Source organism: Lissotriton vulgaris, chromosome 11 (genome assembly GCF_964263255.1).
Source record: "Lissotriton vulgaris chromosome 11, aLisVul1.2, whole genome shotgun sequence".
Lineage (NCBI taxonomy): Eukaryota > Metazoa > Chordata > Amphibia > Caudata > Salamandridae > Lissotriton > Lissotriton vulgaris.
Window position 1 is genome coordinate 254,268,515 of NC_141699.1, and position 18,794 is coordinate 254,287,308.

The 18,794-nt window shown below is 44.3% G+C and overlaps 1 protein-coding gene across 2 annotated transcripts in view; it reads left to right on the forward strand.

Annotated features, from left to right (window-relative positions):
• SMTN (smoothelin) overlaps positions 1–18,112 on the forward strand; it is a 1,042,724-nt gene extending 1,024,612 nt beyond the window's left edge. For both annotated transcript variants that reach the window (XM_086943175.1, XM_086943174.1), the window contains one exon: positions 14,249–18,112. Coding sequence is in view for 1 of the 2 variants with exons in the window: in XM_086943174.1 (XP_086799300.1) it covers positions 14,249–14,399 (151 nt within the window). In the remaining variant the exon portion in view is untranslated. The remainder of the gene's footprint in view (positions 1–14,248) is intronic.
• Positions 18,113–18,794: the final 682 nt, after the last annotated feature.

The following is an 18,794-nucleotide window of genomic DNA, read 5'->3' on the forward strand; positions in this document are numbered from 1 at the left end:
GGGCAGGGGTCTGATGATGACCCTGAGTGGATGGATTTCATGACCTTGCGTGTCTCGTCGTCATTGCTGTTGGTCCAGGAGGTCTGGCCGTTGATGCGGGTTGGGTTCGTCGGGCGGGTGGGCATTGGTGTTGTCGGGGTGGTCGAGATGTTGAAGCTGCCATGGATGTCAGTGATCTTGCGGTGGAAGAAGGTAGCCAGGGAGTTGCACAGTTCCGGTGAGGGCGGGATGTCGTTGGTGTTGGCGCTGGGGTTGGAGAGTTCCTTCAGGATACTGAAGAGCTCTTTGCTGTTGTGTGCGTTGTTGTCCAGGCGAATTTTGAAGGAGGATCTCTTGACTAATCTGATGAGGTGGTGAGGCCTACGGGTGGCGTTCTTGTGGGCTGCGTGGCTGTCCGGTGTTCGTTCCTGAAGCCATGTCTTCTCCAGCTTCCGGCATGCTCGTTTGGAGGTCAGTAGCTCTTCAGTGACCCAGGAGGCTTTCTTGCTGGTGCCGCTGTATGGGGGTTTCTTGAGCGGGGCGAGGGTGTTGGTGCAGTTGGTGATCCATTTCCTGAGGTTGCGTGCTGTGTCATCTGGGTCAGTGGGGTCGGTGGGAGGGTTCTGGGCGAGGGTGGTGGTCAGCTGATTCTTGGTGACTTTGCTCCAGCAGCGGCGGGGCAGCTGTTTGGTGCGGTGGTGTGGTTTCTTGAAGATGAAGTGGACGCAGTGGTGGTCGGTCCAGTGGAGTTCGATGGTGTGTTCGAAGGAGACGTGGGTGCTTGTGGTGAAGATGGGGTCAAGCGTGTGGCCGGCGGTGTGGGTGGGTGCTGTGATGAGTTGTTTGAGGCCGAGGTTGTCGATCAGGGTGACGGAGTTGGCGTCGTCATTATTCTTGAGGTGGAAGTTCAGGTCCCTGCGGAGGATGTAGTCCGTGGAGGCAAGTGCGTTGGTGCTGTAGATGGAGTCGCTGAACTAAGCCCGGGGGCCGGGGGGTCTGTAGACGAGTGTTCCTCTTAGGGTGGTGATGGGGTTGGTGTGGATCCGGAAGTGCAGGTGTTAGGCGGTGCTGAGGGTGTCGTCTAAGTGGGTGGAGACCTTGAGGCTGGACTTGTGGACGATGGCTATTCCTCCTCCGATTCTGTTGGTGCGGTCTTTGCGGGAGATCTTGTAGCCGTCTGTGACGGCTATGGCGATGTTGGGCGCCGAGGAGTCGTTCTACCAGGTCTCGGTCAGGAAGGCAATATCTGGGGCGAAGGTGTCGAGCAAGTCCCAGAGCTTGACGGTGTGTTTGCTTGCGGAGCGAATGTTCAGGAGTATGCAGCGGAGGTGGTTGGGTCCAGTCTTCAGGGGTTTTGTGACTGTCGCAGGTGAGGCTGCAGGTGCGGCAGGAGAAAGGTCTGTGGGTGCGTTTCGGGCGGCTTGGAAGCAGCTGTGGTTTCGTCCTTTGTTGAGTGTGTGGAGGGTGCTAGTGTCATAGCATACATAGTCTGGCGTCGTCGTGGCTGTGGCGGGGTCCAGGGGTTCTGGCGCTGGGCGCAGTCCAGGCGTGGACGAGCGCAGACGGGCCTGCCTCTGGCGCGCCAGCGGCGCAGCCGCACAGCGGCCTCCATAAGTAGGGAGGTGGGAGGGAGGATGAGCTGGGAGGAGGGTGGGAAACAGCCAACGGGAGCGGGGGCAGGGCCGCAGGGGACGCAGTGGACGCAGTGAAGGAAAAGGACGAGAAAGGGGCGACGGCGGGAGGGGGACGGCGAGAGCGGGGACACGGGCAGGCAGAGAAGTAGAAAGAAACTAAAAACAGGCACAGGAAAAAAGAATACAAATGTGATACAGTAGTTACACAACAGCACAGTCCAAACAATACTAAGAGCTACAAGTAGCAGCCCAGGGGGTCCTCGAACACTGGAGCACTGGCACAGTCAGGTGGAGCTGCGGGGTGGAGAGCGACCGGCCTCAACCAAGGTCAAGGGTATTGATTTCACCTGAGAGGTAACTGTCAGACAGTTCATGGCACTTCTCTGATTCATGTTGTCCTACATCGGCATTGAGCACTGTGCTATTCATGATGCATTCATTACCTGTATAATGGAAGGAAGTGTCTGGAAACTGGCCGGATGCCGTCCATGTGACAGACCACATGACAGACCTGGTGACATGGAATGAACATCCCAACCAGTCATGAGGCACAGACTCCAATTCCAAACAACTGCTGCTCATGTGTTGCCAGGCTTGTGAAGTCATATACATCCTCAAGCTATACCAGTTTACGGGACAAGGATCCTATTGATAAAAGAAAACACAATTATCATGCAATACCTCCTCAAACAGGGCATACCTCATGCATCGCTTTTATCTATGGAAACACAAGACGATTGGATGTGGTAGGCGAACCGGATCCACATGACGGTCAATCTTCTGTTGGAATTCCAGAGTTACCTCCACAGTGAAGCGTCAAAATGGTACAATATGTAACAGGAACTTGCTGTGGTAAATGGTCTTTTGGCCATACCAAGGGATCACTCTCTTTACCACAAGGAAAACACTCAGATGCTCTTCTTTCTCTCCCTGATTTCTTTAACCAAGGTCATTGGTTCGAGACGGAATACTCCTGCGTGTTGCCTCCAAAACCTCTGTTGCACCAAATGCAGAGCGATTCTTGTCACATGATTATGGTGGGACAGAACTGAGCACGCCAGTCATGGTTTTATGAGATACTCTGCTGATCATATTAACTTTGCTTCCAGCTGCCACAAACCAGAGGATTACTGTGAGAAAGATTACATCACAACCCAGCCTCTGTGAAGCTCTTGGAGCTTTACAGATTCTTGATTCCTGAGTCTGTGATGGGAGTTATTCGAGTTGTTGCTGATCACTACCCAAGTGGGTCCACGATTGACTCTTACTTTGCACAGGAACGGGCATCTGTTGCTGTATGAGCCACATCATTTTGGCACACCTGCTGAGTGTAGTCAGATTAGCCTTTAATCGGGTCGCCTGTATAAACCAGACAGCGATATCAATATAAGAAGACACCTGGGTGGAATGGGGCAATTTATTATTTGGGGGGCAATTTAGGGGAGGGCAAATCATTGTTTATAGAACCTGGCATTAAACACTTTCTAAAGTTGTTCTGCCAGTCACAGTAGACCGTGTCAAGTTGTATGTAAAATGATAGAAACTCATTCCAGAGACCTCAAATATCCATTATGCCCTGATGATGCAGCAGATGGAGCGCAAATACTATATTAAATGTTGCTCCTCCTGATTCTGAGTGGACCAATGTTTCCTTAACCAATTCTCTCAGATGTTGAAACTGATTTTACAGGGTGTAATTATGTCCGGATAACTCGTGTATGGCTGCAACAACTGCCAGAGTGTCTTTCCTCGCATTTTTTTTTCTGGCAGTGAGCTCATACTATGCACCCCACCAGAATTAAGCTTACTGCACAGGAATGTATGTTTTCATGTCCGGATTTACCATCCCGCTAGTCATTGCTTCATTTGTAAAAATGGAAGTGACAGGACCCTTCACAGGAAGCCCTGCAGCTTGCGCCACCCATCGCCCCTGTCAGTGTTGCCAATGACAGTCCAAACATATCCACTCCTACAACTGCGGCAATTCGGACTATACCCTGCCCCTTAGAGTTATAAGAATGACGCATGAGGCAAGTATTATTAATCTTCAATGAAGGCTGAATTATTCAATACTGTTGTGCTCATTTCAAAATTAGATAGACAGGGCTATTATGTGGTGGACTGTCAATAATGCTGGTGTTAATAATTAAAATACGGATCAAATTAAGCACTGCCTTAAGTAGAGTGCAACTCCTTATCCTTGGGGGAAAAAAATACGTCGAAATATAGTTTGGTTGAAAGTAATAAATAAAAAATAAACTAGAGCACCTGAGAAAAATTATTAGTTTACAAAAACATTTTTAAAAAAAAATTATTATGGACCTCATAGGAAATCTCGACAGAACATTAATATTGGGCCAAGTAAAAGAGGGGTAAGGAGTGAAACAGTATTAAGGGGAAGGTTTAAGAAAAGGTACGAGGTTAAGAAAGTATATTGCCACACAAAATATGAAATAAAAGTACTGAAGAAGGGCATAATTGAGCTGCAAAGCAAACTAATTTAACAGTTGGCGAAGGAGGCAGTTGGTGGGTTGTGACCCACCGAAATAAAGGAAAGTAGAAGGGTAGAGGAAGAAGTACCAAGGGGAGATAAGCAGTGAAAAAATGAAAGGGTTTTTAAGGAAGGGGGTTATGTTATGAGTGATAACCCCCAAAAGAAGTAAAATGTCATCTAGATGGAGAATGTGGGAAGGGAAAAGAGTGAAGGGAAAAGGAATTAACGAAAAACTTTGAGAGCCAATGTCGAAAAATAATTTGTTCTCTGAATTATTTTCCATCATATGGTAAATGCCATTAATCCAGAACATTTCAGGTAAAATATTAGGAGAATCCATTATTTTTAAATGTGAAACATGCATTCAGTCCGGAATTCAATGAGATGCTCAGTTGTCTCATGGCTAAACTGTTTGATCCCTCTTGGAATTTGTCACCTCTGTTAGGAGTGTAGGATTCAAGCATTCAGCTTAAGAGGCTTACTTCTGATGGATACTTCTACCTGCAGATTCCTCTCCTGTAGAATAATTATAGACATCAGGCTGAAACTGGAACTTTCAATGCTCTCAAGTTGCGGTTAGTGGGGTGCTGGCTTCATATCGACATCAGAAGTGATGTCTGGTGATGTCACCAAAGGCAGAAAGCGCCAACCTAGGCGCAAAGGCGCCAGTTTCCTTTTTTTTCTCCTTTGATGCGCGTCTAGAGCTTGCTGTCTCCTGAGTTTTCCTCATAGAAATTAACTTAGTGTGGTACAATGTCTCCTTTAAAGCTCTCAGGGCCCATGCAGGAACTGTGAGGGACTGATGTTGATTACTGATCCCCATCCATTGTTATTTGGTGCCTAGAATCAGACCATGTCTCCAAGACCTGCGAGTCCTGCCTCAGTATGCACCAGAAAGCACTCCAAGAGCATGAGGCCAAATTGGATATGGCTCAGGTCTGCGAAGAGCGACGTAGACATAATAAGTTGAGGATGCTCTCCACGTCACTATCCTCTTATTCATCATTCAAAAGGAGGAAGCACAAAAAACATAAGAAACACACAAAAGATAAGTCACCAAGGCGCCCACAACAAGATCTTCGGAGCTGGAGGTGGTAGTTAAAAGCCAGCAGATTCGTTGTGCGGTCTCACACCAGTGTCTCCATAGGACCCAGCCTGGAGCCATCTCGATCACCTCCTGCTCTACCACTGGTCCTCCTGGCTCTGCTGGCACCAGCTCCATTGTTCATGTAATTCCCAGCACTAACACCATCTTATCTGGAGTTCCCATTGCCAGACTCCAACCCGGCTGTGTTCCTTAACGGTTTGTATGCTATTTTTGCCTGAGCCACAACGCCATCCTGTGCATCCTTAGGGCCCATCACACCTTACAGACTGCCCAGTTTATGACTTTAGCTCTAACTCCTACACAATTTGGCTCCATTCCTCTGGCACTGGCTCCTCCATCTTTCTTTCTGATACTGCAAAACACAAGACCGCAGCCATCCACTTTGTGGCCGGCTCTGCTCCATAAGCCACCAATGCCGCCACCTTCTCTGGCGCCGGACATGGAGCCATCAACGCACCTACTTTATTTCCGGAGACTGTCCCACCACCCAGGGCCGGCTCCCTATGTACATGGGGGGCCACCCCTGGGAGATAGCTGTTTGCTCTGACTTCGCGGAATCAGAGCTAAGCCCGAGCAAACACTAATTCCGCTCCAAGTAACCGGGAGCAGTCAAACCGCTCCCACTTGCTGGGAGCGGATTTTTCATCTCTTGGACAGGGAAACAGATAAAACGATTTATGCTCACACACAGGGAGCAGCTCCCTGTGTGTAAGAGCAATGCTGAATCCGCTGGGGGCGAAGAGCCGGAAGGGACTGCAGGGGTATTCAGGCTCCTCCATCCCCCACGGTCCCCAATGCTGTGGACTGGCTCCCCTAGGTGGGCTCCAGGGTTCCAGCTTTCTAAGGCCATGCCCCAGAGATTGGATGCCTAGGGCCAAAATCAGCCTGGGGTGGGGGAACCGTGCAGCACCCCTCCTCCCTTCTAATATTTGGGTGGGCTTCCCCACCCACCTTGTTAGTATGCAAAGGTCTTCCTGCCTTTTGCCAGGATGATGGACAGCTTACCAAAGGGCCCCCAGCGGGTTTCTCGCCTATTTTGGTGATGCGTTCTTCATGCCAAGGAATATGAGGATATCTCCACCAAACAAAGAAGCCCTTACTTCATATAGCTAAGAAGAAGTACCCTTGTTTGGTGGAGATTAACCTCTTTGTAATTTCGTCCTCTCTATACGAGGATTCATGTTGTCACAGATTTCTGGATAAAGACGCAGAAGGAAAAATCACATTGCCGAAATGCACACAAGGTCACTGGAAACATTTCCTCATGGTCCATTACACAGATGTATTGTAGAATATGCACTGGACATTTACCTAATGAGGTAGCAGTTACTAATTAACTAGTAGATGGTACTCCACTTGAGTAGATATTGTGTGCAAAACTGTGGACTCTTATTGGATAATGCGACAGGTGTGATTCCATTGTGGCGCAGTCACTCACACAGCTACCTAAGCACTCACACAGTGTCAGCCAGATAAACTACTCAGGATCAAGGCGATGCTCAAGTGGGTCCACTTACCGATTTTCCCAACTGCTTCTTGCCTTTAAAGCACAGAAGGATCAAGCGAGGGGAGAAAAGGAAGGGGATTGCTGGGAGGGAGATCTGGAAGACAGAACAAAGTCACTGATACATCACTGCAATTACCATGTAAGTAGTTCGCTAGTATCCTGACGTGTGATTAATACCAACTTACCTGAAACGAAAAGTTCAGCTGAATCTGTTCTAGGAGCCTTTAACTTTATTGGGATGGATTTTCTTTTCATTTTTAGTCGTGGAAGGGCACAGGAAATGTCTTTTACTCTCCCTTTTCCTGTTAGTGACAAAAGGCAGGTGATCTGACAAAAAGTTTTTTTTTTTTCCTGCATGCTATAGTGGAGTTTTCTCAGTCCATATTACTGTTATTTGCACAGTCTACAGAATTGATCACTCTTTGATTAAAGTGAAGTTTCCTCACTCCACACTAATCCTTTGTTTTTCCAAGCAAGTCTTTAGCGGTGCCCACCCACTCTTAGGGCATAAAGATCTGGACAAAAGCAGAACCCACCCATGTTCCAAATTGACCTGCACTTGCCTTTTGTTTGTTGTGCCTGCATGGGTGTCGCTGTTCGAACTGCCACCAACTGCTCAGGCTCAACCGGGTGAAGACTCTCCCACCGCTCCGAAGTGACATTTTTGATTGAATTTTGGAGCTGCATTGAAATTCTCTAACGCTTCTGATGCTGCTGCTTCCTGATCACTCGCTCTTCTTGTTCCGCTATTCCTCGAAGACGCTGACAGGACCCCGCAAACTCTGTCTTGTGCTTGTTCTCAGGATCTGCGAGTTCTGCACTGCTTAGACTGGTCCTGTTGACATTGGAGAATAACAAGCAAGGAAGATAGGGCATGGTCATATTTATAGAGCAGTCTTACCCAATGTTGACCCTCCTGTGAGTCGGCAATCACAGCTATCAGTTGGAACCTCCTATGACTTATCAATCAATGTGGCAATCACCATGTAACTTCCTATGAGTTATCAATCACTGAGGCATCACAGTGTAACTTCCTAGGAGTCGTCAATCACTGCCTCAATCAAGGTGCAACTTCCTATGAGTCATTAATATCAATGGCTGGAAACTGTGTGGGCTATGTGTCAGTGACCTAAAACTGTGTGACCTGTGAGGCAGCACAGATTTCTGGGAAATGTAATCTCTCTAAAGCCCAACTAAAAAATACAACATAGAAAGTAAAACAGAAGAGCACACGCCCCTTTAGAATAGCCCCTGAGCACAAAATGACTCTGTGGTTTGTTTAGCCATAATCAGCACAATATCTTTAATGTATACATGGAATGCCTTGTTAGGGGTGTGGTAGCGGAGATGCCTGCAGTGTTCATATATGTTGAAGGAGATTTGCAAGTCATGACCCTCACAAACTCAGACGCTCGCACACCCACTGACAGACCCACTCAGACAGCGATATACCCACTCACACACCCACTCACACAACCACTCATACAAACTCAGAAACCTACTCACAGACCTATGCAGACAGTATCACAGAAACTCAAGCACCCACTCAGGCACTCATGCACCCACTCACAGACCCTCTAAGACACTCTCACAGTCACTCAGAGACCCATTCAGACACTCAAACATGTACACCCACTTACAGAACCACTCATACTCTCACATGCATTCACAGACCTACTCAGAGACTCACACTTAGATGCACACACCCACTCGCAGATTAATTCACTCATGCACTCACTCACACACTCAAGAAAGCACTCAGAAAACTACTTGGTCTCTCACCCACTCACAGACCCACCCACAGACTCACTCAGCCACTCACAGACCCACTCAGACACTCACTCATGCACCCACTATGACAACCACTCAGACACTTGGACACCCAGACACTCCTGCACCAGCTCACATACCCACTCACACATCCAGTCACTGATCCATTCAGACACTCACACACCCTCTCACCAACCTAAACAGCCATTCAAACACAAACCCTCAAAGGTTACAAATTACAATTAGGAAGTAGAATTATTTTAAAACCTTCGAAATTCAGTAAAAACAAAATAAAGGTTACAGGGATGTTCTAGTTAGAAACTAACATTAACCCCTTCCATGCTCATGACGAGCTCAGCTCGTCATGCAGTACACTGGTCGTGTGCTTATGACGAGCTGAGCTCGTCATGAACCATGGAAATCTGAAAAGTTCAGCACTAAGCGGGAATTGCTGCAGCAGTCAAGGTGTTAAAAACCTCAAAAAGTCAATAAAAAAACAAAAGTTATCGGGATATAATAGTTAGGAAAAAGAATTTTAAAAAACGCATATGCGTATCAATTGAATGTCGTGAAAACACTGAGATGCTGGGTAGTGGAGTTGGCCTCTGGGTAGCATTTTTTTGGTTTGCTTATAACTTTGGCACTGTTTGACGAATCTTCACAACACTCATTCACACTCATATGTCATTCACATCAGCTCCTTCATGGAATGTTTAGGGTGATCTGTCTGGTGGGGGCTGCCGAAAGAGTTGAGGTCCCAAAATGTGTTTTCCCATTAATTTTTCTATAGGAAAATTGAACAGTGATACCACAAAAACTGCTAAAGGGAATTACACCAGATTTGGCAGAAAGCTAGATCTTGGCCCAGAAAGCACACTTTTTAGGTCTGCTGTTAGCTAAGATTTTTTGATGTTACTAAATCTATATGTATTTTATGCTTATTTAAAGGGGCTTTCACCCACCTCTCTTCTTTCCTTTCTTCCTACTTTCTTTTTGTCTTTCTATTCTTCTTTCTTTCCTGCCTTCCTTCCCACTTTCCTTCTTGCATTTTTGCCTTCCTTCCTTCTTTTTCTTTCTTGGTATTGTTTTTGTCTTTCTTGCTTTTGTTCCTTCTTTCTTTTGTCTTTCCATTCTTTTTTCCTTCTTTCTTTCTTTTGTCTTTCTATTCTTTTTTCTTTCTTGTCATCTTTCTTTCATGCTTTCTGTCTTTTCTTTTCTTTCTTTTCTTCTTTCTTTCTTTAGTTCTAGAGGCTGGCAGCCAATGGTAGACTGATTGGCTTTTTAGGTCAGTGTTAGCCAAGACCTTTTAATCTTACTAAAAGTATGTGTATGATAGTTACTTATAGGCATTTTCAGCTACAGTTCATCCATTTGTCTGTGGTCGTATCATTCACTATTTTCCCTAACCCACACAAGCATGTATCTAGGGGTAATACGTCACATCACTTCAGCCATTGGCTGACTTCACTATGAATGTCAATATGGAGGAAAGTCCTCCATATGTACCTTGAGGATCCAAAACCGGTGCCTGTAAGCACCTCCCTGCGTGGCCTCAACAAAGGGTAGCTTATCTTTCTAGCAATCCGTTTCACTAGGAAATAGCGACACCTCGAGTTCCTGTCTACATGTAGACATTAGGAAAAAATAGCCAAAAGTGCTTCAAGTGTCCTCGTGATTTAGAACATTTCTTCAGTGACGGTGCAACTACATCCGTCTGTCTCCGCCGTCCGTAGGACTTTCTGAGAATAATGGGACCATCCCCCCCATGTAGACACCACAATGCCCATGTACACAGGTTGCTCTGAAATATATTCATAGTCCTAAAGGAGACCCTGGGTGATGTCTTGCTATATCGCTCTTTGATTAGAGGTCGAAATGTCGACATACAGATCAGGCATTCTGCACTAGAATTCCACATATTGGTGCTAAAGAATAAGGCTATATGTGTTAATGTATATGCTAAGTGTTGGACCTGCGCAGGCAAGCCCAGCATAAAGGGGGAGGTAGCTTGACTCGAGTGGCTAGGCAGGTGAAGGCTATAGTGTTAAGCCAGCTTGGACCCGATAATAACCCCCTGTACACCACACAAAAAGAAGGACACCACACCACTGTTATGGAAAAATACGATTCATTTATATAAAAGTTCTCTGGATTTGTAGCAAATTCACTTAGGGTTTCACAGTTACATTTCTGGTAAGCATTGGTTCAATGGAATACTGGTTTCTCATAAATAAATAAATAAATAGTTGGACTCTAAGGAATAAATACACTGGATAAATAGTAGATATGAATACAGTAGAATAAATATTAAGTTAGCAATGACTGGAATAAATAGAATAAATAATATCAAAGATCAGAATAAATACCACAATAAATATCAGCAATGTTTAGCACAATAATGACTAGCCTAAATATCACTTTAGTTATCACCAATGACTGGTATCGCTGCCACCAATTAATCACTTCTAATACAGTCACTTTTCCAGTGTGGAGAAAGGAGAGATTACTCTTACAGTTAGTTGGACAGCCCGACAGGCTTTCAGGCTTCTTGGGATACAGAACTACTTTTGGGACTCTTTTGTAACCGCTCGATGCACACGCGTGTATCTAGAAAGCAAGGAAATACTTTTAGCAGTTCATTCACACTCGGCTGCCACCGGGAGAGGACCTATACTTGGCGCTGGGGGTCAATATTCGCCTACAGGGCTGGTTCACCCTCAGAACCCTGGCGGCACCAGTTCAGAGTCTTAAGACGACGAACGGGCTGCCGGGGAGATCGCAAAACTCCTCAGTTCAGTCACAGTAATGCCGCTGTTTAGCTCTCACACACCGCAGTCTTTTAGCAGAACACACGGCCCACCTCACATCAGTTGTAGCGGACGATGCAGTCAAGCACAGTACTTCTCTAGCCAGCAACGGGGCTCGCAGGGGCTCCACAGACCTCCCTCCGACTTCCTTCTTCGGGGTGGTTCCCGCCCACAGCTTCAGCTCCCGGGTCAACAAGGAGGGGCTGACTCGCTAGTCCCGCCCAATGCAGGCTGGCCTTCCCCGCCCCGGCGCACCACCTCACCTTCGGTCCACGCAGGAGGCGCTCTTCGCAGATGGGGCTCGGAGACGTCCGAGCTCCTCGCGGTAGGCGCTATTCACGAAGGGGGCACTTCAGGGGAGATCACGATCGCGGCGACATCACTCTCGCCTAGCGACTCGCTTCCACAGCCGCTTCAGCCACCGGAGGGGGGGAAGAGGCACTCGAACTTGGCCACAGTCTTTTGGGGAATTCAAGGCGGTCGCTGGGCAGGCGCTACAGGCGCTAGGTCACCGCCCACGCTGTTGACTGGAACGCCAGTCACATCCAACGCCAGCAACCTTAGCTGCACTATTGCCTTTGTCACCAGCTGCCTTAGGGGTCAACAGGGCAGGTGTCAATCTGGTGTCAGTCTAGAACTCCTTCCTTGTCGAGGTCAAATCAGGAATCAGGAATCATCTCAAATGGCCGCCAGGGACTGGACCTTATATAGCCAGTGCCCTGGGGTGCTAGCACGAGCCAGGAGGTTCTAGAACCTTCTCTGGGTAGGCCCATGACATGGCACTTTTGAGGTACTTTCTGGTCCTTCAGAGCCACCATCCTGGGGTTCTGGAGCAGCCATTTTGTGTTCCTGAGGAAACTAAAGGGATTCCTGTCAGGAATGCGCGCCAAGCAAAAGGGCGCCAAAACCTCAAAAGGCCAGCGTTCATGTAGGCTCCAATGGGAGTCACTCACATGAGGGAATTATGTGTCCACCATTTTAAGTTTGAACACACACACAGGTTGTCAACCTCAGTTTCCAGGCTCACAGGTTTCGCCAGGTGCCTTGTACATAGGGGCCAGAAACCTCGTGAGTAGCTGAGTGTCAAGGAACATCTAACCCCATGAGACAATCACACAAAAAGTCCTGGTAGACAAAAATAAAAAGCGACAAATTTTTGGAGGTACAGGGGAACAAAATAAATCATAGTGGTGAGGGGACTCTCAGAAGCAGACGGGTCCAACACTAAGTATATACAGATGCAGAATGAAATGTTTATTTCTATGTGTATTGTGAATGTTAAATGTTCGGATTGTGTTGTATGCAATACACAGTTTTTTTGGCACTTATTTATGTATGTAATATATGTTTTTGAACAGTCCTGTGATATTACATATTTGTATATGTAGTGTTTTATATGATATATAACTTTAAATATATTGTACACATTTTAAGTCTGTAACAGCAGTCTTAACCTTTTTTGTCTGTTTGATATTCAATGTTGACTGTATACCATTGATTAGTTTTCCTAGTTGTCAGGATTAATACAAAGCGTTCTGAAGCAATTCTACCTTTCTTGACCAAACCAACCATTAGTATATACTGCCCTTACACAAGAAGTACATCCAGACACGAAGTAGTATTTCCGTGCCAGGAGGTACTATGGTAATGTGTGGGCTGACCTGTTGGCTTTGCCAATGCTTGTTGTGATTTGGTGCAAATCTGGTCAGTTTTTTATAAATTATGATTAAAAAAACTTTGTATATTTCATGCCATGGACCTTTCATAGATCCATTATGGAGGATCTGCGGATCCAGCCTCGCTCTGATTGGTTGACCTAGACTATTCACGATGGACCCGCAGATACCTGAATGTGGGATCTCTGTCGCTGGCCGCAGCCTGAGGAAAATGTTGCAGCTGACATTTGCACGACCACCCACTGGAGACTCGCAGTGGATGTGTGGATCCAGGGAAAGGCACCCAAAAATGTAAACAAAGTAGGGTGGTCACCCGCGGGGATAGGCGCTCAATGCCATGCTACATACAAACATCTGGGAGGCGCTTGTGAGGGTTGCCTGTACCCAACCCCATGTCACACAAGGTCAAAGACCTTAATAATTAAGTTTATCAGACATAATCGAATTAGCATGCTCATTCAGTTAATACCAAAACAAAATCGGATTTCAAAGGTAACTTATGTCAGTAAATGTAAAAAAAAAAACATTAGCTCGTTCATAATAAGGCATTAATAAGAAAGCTCAGAAATAATTGATTTTGCTTTCTCATATTGAATAAGTAATCTACTAAAGCAAACACAAGGAGATGATGGACAGAGCACTGAAACTTTTCGGCCTATGGGGTGGGACCCAGATGATGAAGCATGTCACCAACCAGGTTGGTGAGTGAGGGGTCTTCTTTAAGGACATGCATTGTCCGGTAACGGGTTGGGGCACACTGTGCTGACCTGAGCTTTCAGCTCTAGAAGCAGAGATTGTTCTCTGTTTTTTCCCTCAGGGGGTAATCCTCCATTGTTGTTACAACAGTTCAGACCAAACTGCCAAGCCAGGTCTTCCCTGGACTGGAAAACAAGCATGCTGGGACCGGTTTCTCGGTAACACTCTTCATCAGCCAGGCTAGCTTGAATCTGCTACCCATTCTAAGCCAAACAGCGCCATTAGAATAGACAGATTAGAAGAACAATACCTTACACTTGATTAAAAATGTAGTCCTCTGTGCAGGCGTTTGTTTCCATGTGATTAAGTGTTTCATCTTGTGCTGTCTCTCTCAAAATGTGTTGCTAATTTCTACTTCGGTTCCACCCAGTTGTCTATGTGCGGGTGTGATCTAGTTCTAGTTGTATGCATTTTTTAATAAGTTGCTTTGTCATCTTATTTCTTTATTGACTTTTGTCTAAATGCTGCCCCTTTGTTTCTCGGTGCTTTACTAAGCTTTTTGTTGATCTCTTTCCAGGGAGCTTGTGGACTGCGTTCCTCTGGTTGAGGTGGAGGATATGATGATTATGGGAAAGAAGCCTGACCCAAAATGCGTCTTTACATATGTCCAGTCTCTTTGCAACCATCTTCGTCGGTACGAGTTAAGCTTACGGAAAAAAGAATTCTGAAATTCAGAACTTTCCCAAAACCTTTGCTTTACCTGGAAGCTTTATCGCCACTGAATTGTGTATCGATCCTCACACCTCACGCGTGCGATCATTTAAGCACTTGGCTTGTAAGCTCCACGCTAGAAGGGCTAGGATCTGATTGTTTGAGGTAGAGACTTATCTGATATGTCTATGAATGATTAAGGATCTCTTATCTGTCTAGAGAGGCTGACACCAAGTTTGGACTTGACACCAGTAGTCACCACACCTCATCATAGACTGAGATATACCCACCTTTCCAGTTCATGCGTTCACTTACTTCTAATGACTCCTACAATCTGAAACCCCTACATTCAAGCTGAACACCCACCTCCCGAGAAATGCTTCCTTTTTCCGTGACACTTCCCAAGCTAGTCTAGCAGCTGAAAACGTCAGCGGATTCAACCAGACCCAGTATTCAAGCTTGTATAGCATTTGGATCCTACACTGCCTACCAATGGATATTGCTGCACACGTGGATTGGGCTTTGGGTTGCACTGCCCATTCCATTTATCATCTGAATGCTGCCATATTTTAACTAAGACTAGTTGTGTTTTTTAGGTGCTTTGTGAATTTATGCTCTGTTATTGATATTGATCTTTTTTTGTAAAACTGTTTTCAGAAGTAGCTGTTTCTAAAGACTGTAAAGAATTGAAGGGATAGAGAGGAAGCATATTCAAAAAAGTAAAAGTTCAAGGCAGTTTGCTTTTTAGAAGTGAGAACTAGCCCTCTTGTCTAGCTGACTCACCTTGTATTTAACGTTTATTGAATGCCAAATCTATATAGAGTATTACAGCCCAAAGACTAATCAGTACTGCCCATCTGTATAGGCATTTGTCTTCCATAAAAAAAAAATCTACTATAAGTAATTTGGTTACTGAATGTGGCCATGTAGCGAAGTGACCTAAGGCCATGTTGTGCAATTTTCTCACTTAGCCCTGGGTTAAAGCTCATGCCCATCTTCATTAGCAGGTCGAAATAATGTAATGGATGACAAAACGTAATGTGAATCTTAGTGAAAAGGCTGCAAGAAAAGTCCTTGTGGTCTGTTTTTTTTATTTCAAATGTTTTTAAACTCTTTTAATATTCTATACTGTCATCAAATCTGCATTCCCGTGTGTTAAAAATCATGTATATTTACACTGACATGTGGCCTTACAGTAATTTTATTAACAAAACAGTTACCCTCTCCCCAAAGACTGCTGAGAAAAGAACTGTTCTTGAGTGAACAGTAGGTGAGATTTGTTAAGTGCTCAGGTGATAGTTTGAAATGGCTGATGATTACATTGTTTCTGGCCTCCCCTCCAGGCTGCGACAGCTACTTAATTTGTTTTTTGAAACATTGTTGAAAGGTGTGTGCTTTCAAATCGTGATCTGTATCTGCCAAGACTGTTCCATCTATATATTTAAGCCTTATGTTGAGTTTGAATCGTATTTCCATATTCTAACATACTTTTCTGTTCTGTCACATTTTCTCTTCTCTTTTTATCCCACTTTGCTTCTCTTTCCACCACCTTGGAAAGATTGCAGATTTCATCAGTCCCAAGACAAAGGCAGTTTAGATCCTGGCTTCTTAACATCCATTATAACATGTTTTTAAACACAGGTGTTTTAAAATGTAAGAAAGTAAATGCATCTTTTTTATTATTGTCTGGGACTTGTCACTTTGGGTGCAAAGTTGTAAATTCGTCCACACAGCTCCTTGGAAGTTGGAAAGATGACTATGCCCTTCCACTTGGAATCTGTTATTAGAGTGATTATTGAGGCTCATTCTTGGTTGGTATACGGAATGTAAATGCACTGTGGCAGAAGGATATAGAGATTTGCTTTTATGAAGGCTGATGAGGTTTGAGGTGGTGATATTATGAGTTATCAAAGTTGGAAATGTTTAGAAACCGTTGTCCTTTCATTGTTGAAAATCAGGACTGTTTTTATTGGATATATTTTAAGAGTTTGGCATTAGGTATTCTGGCATTGGAACTTTTCAAAGTTTACTGTATGCATTCTCCGAAGGTCTTTTATGGGTAATCAGAATTTGAAGAAAGCTGAGCCACTTGATTTATTTGCTGGGAAGAAGATCCCAAATGGTATCCTTGTGGGAGTTGAGATTATAAACCTGTTGTTTAAACATTTTTTTCTCTGAGACTTTTATGAGTATCAACGTGTCAGTTCTTGCAGGCTCAAATTAAATTATTTTTCCAAAGTTCCATGAGTATGTAAAGCTGTCAAATTGTTCAAAAAAGACAAACGGGCCCTTGTGGAAACAAGTGGAAAGGTGCTAGTGATGACATAATTTGCGTGCTTGGAAAGTGGTGCAATCAGCTGCTTCGTAACATATGCTTAAAAGGCACCAATTATGAGCCATGCATGTGAAGGTCAGTAGACTGGCTTCTTATTCATGTATCCCTAAGTGGACTCCTAGGTATACCTGATCTCATGTGAAATGCTCCCCAAATTTCTCTTGTGTCACTGGTCTTATAACTTGTTAATGGGTTCGTTACACTGTTTGTAAACTCAATAAAACAGAGACATCAGAATATTTTTGAGATTGTCATTTAGAATTTCATAAACCTGGTCAAATTGTGACGCTCGCCTAACAGAGAGGATTTTTCCATTCTGATTGAGGTCAAATACCTAATTAAGCCTCTGTCTCCCTTTGCCAGCTCAGTAAAGTTTCCTTTTATAGACTGATATTGTGATAATGAGCTGTTCTTCATGGGTTTCGTCATAGTGACTGGTGATGAATAGTGCTTTGACAATATATTTGCTAGCATGGAGAATAACTTCAATAAATTAATTAACACCTAAAATCTTGAGACTGCTGCTAGAGGATTTAGACCTGATCGTGAATGAAGAATAACTGGTTTGCTTAGTTTGTTAAACCTTTGAGACAAGTAATAGCATTTTGAGTTCAGGTTTGATTGTATTTAGTTTACATTGCTCTTTGTGAGAGTGTGCGTCTTCTGAATTAGTTTGATTATATTGCATTAATTCGGCTTTTCTTCTGAAAAAAACTTGGATTAACCTTACATTTTGTTAACTATCATCCTTGGTCATCTTCCTACCCCCAATCACTCTGTGGAGTAGTAGGACCGTCATGGACTAGAACAGAGCCTACAAATTTGAATGTTTAAAGAATTACAATCAGAGATTCTTGTTGATATGACATGAGAAATGTCGTTTTCAAGATAGTGGTTTTTAACTGGAAGTGTTATGCGCATACCTTCTTGTTCATTTCCATAAAGAGAATAGTGTGCAATTGGAGAACTATAAAGGGACAGATTAATGTTTCTTCTCGTTTGTTTTGGGTAAAATCTATCCTGATTAATGTGTTTTTCAATAAGGAGATGAATCATTTTCCAGTGCCTAATCCAAAATGTCCAAAACTGTTTTAACCCTGCAAAGCATGACTTCGTGATACAAACAATGGAGTAAGAGCCAGACTCTGCCTCTTCATAGGTGAGACATACCTCTGTCTCACCTTTCTACCTTTCTCTATTTTCAACCATTTGTACCTGCTTCTTTATAACTCATAGGTGTGCCTCACTCCTTACCCAACCCCTTCCTAATAACAGTGCACTTAGGGCCTCAGCACTTTGCACACACTTCGCCAGACAGCACTTTCGAAGATTTATATTTCACCCTAAGAATGTTTTTTAAGAATAGAAACAATAAAAGGTATGTGATAAACTGAACTGTGGTCTGTCTGTTAAAGATTTGCATTGGATCAAGAAATTATAAATGTTAACACAAACTCCAAAAAGCTAATACCAGTTAGCTGATCAAGGGTCCATATGAAACGTGTGTATGAAAGGAAGTACACTTGATCATAAAGCAAGATAGTTGGAAGTCTTCACTTGGTTATCTTAACAATTACAGTCATCATAAAGGGTTTGAATCACTGGGTCAATCTTCGCAAAGTTGGCAGTATTTTGACCCTTAGCTTAGTGAAGAGGTCATCAGCAGGACAAACAAATAAGGCAACTAAGGAGACTCAAATGAGTTTGGTAATGGAACTATCAAGGTTATTCAGAAGAATATTCAATAACTGGACAAGGGAGACATTTTTGTAAGAAGAATTTACATCACTGAAGCGTCAGGGGTCCTTACAAAACTCAAGAAAGTCAGAGATTAATAGAACCAACACACCATAATTGGTGAGGAATAAATTCGGTGAGCATACAAGAGGCAGGCTGGTAATAATTATGTGTAAAATATTAATGGCAGATCTACTAAATAAAATGACAGAGGCGTAGCTTCAGGGGGGCTGTTTGTGGTGTTACATCACCCCTAATAAATGTCTTATCTGATAGAGACGATTCTAGCCGCAGATTCCTTCACATAGAATTATCCCCAGGCTTGAGACTGGATTGGTAA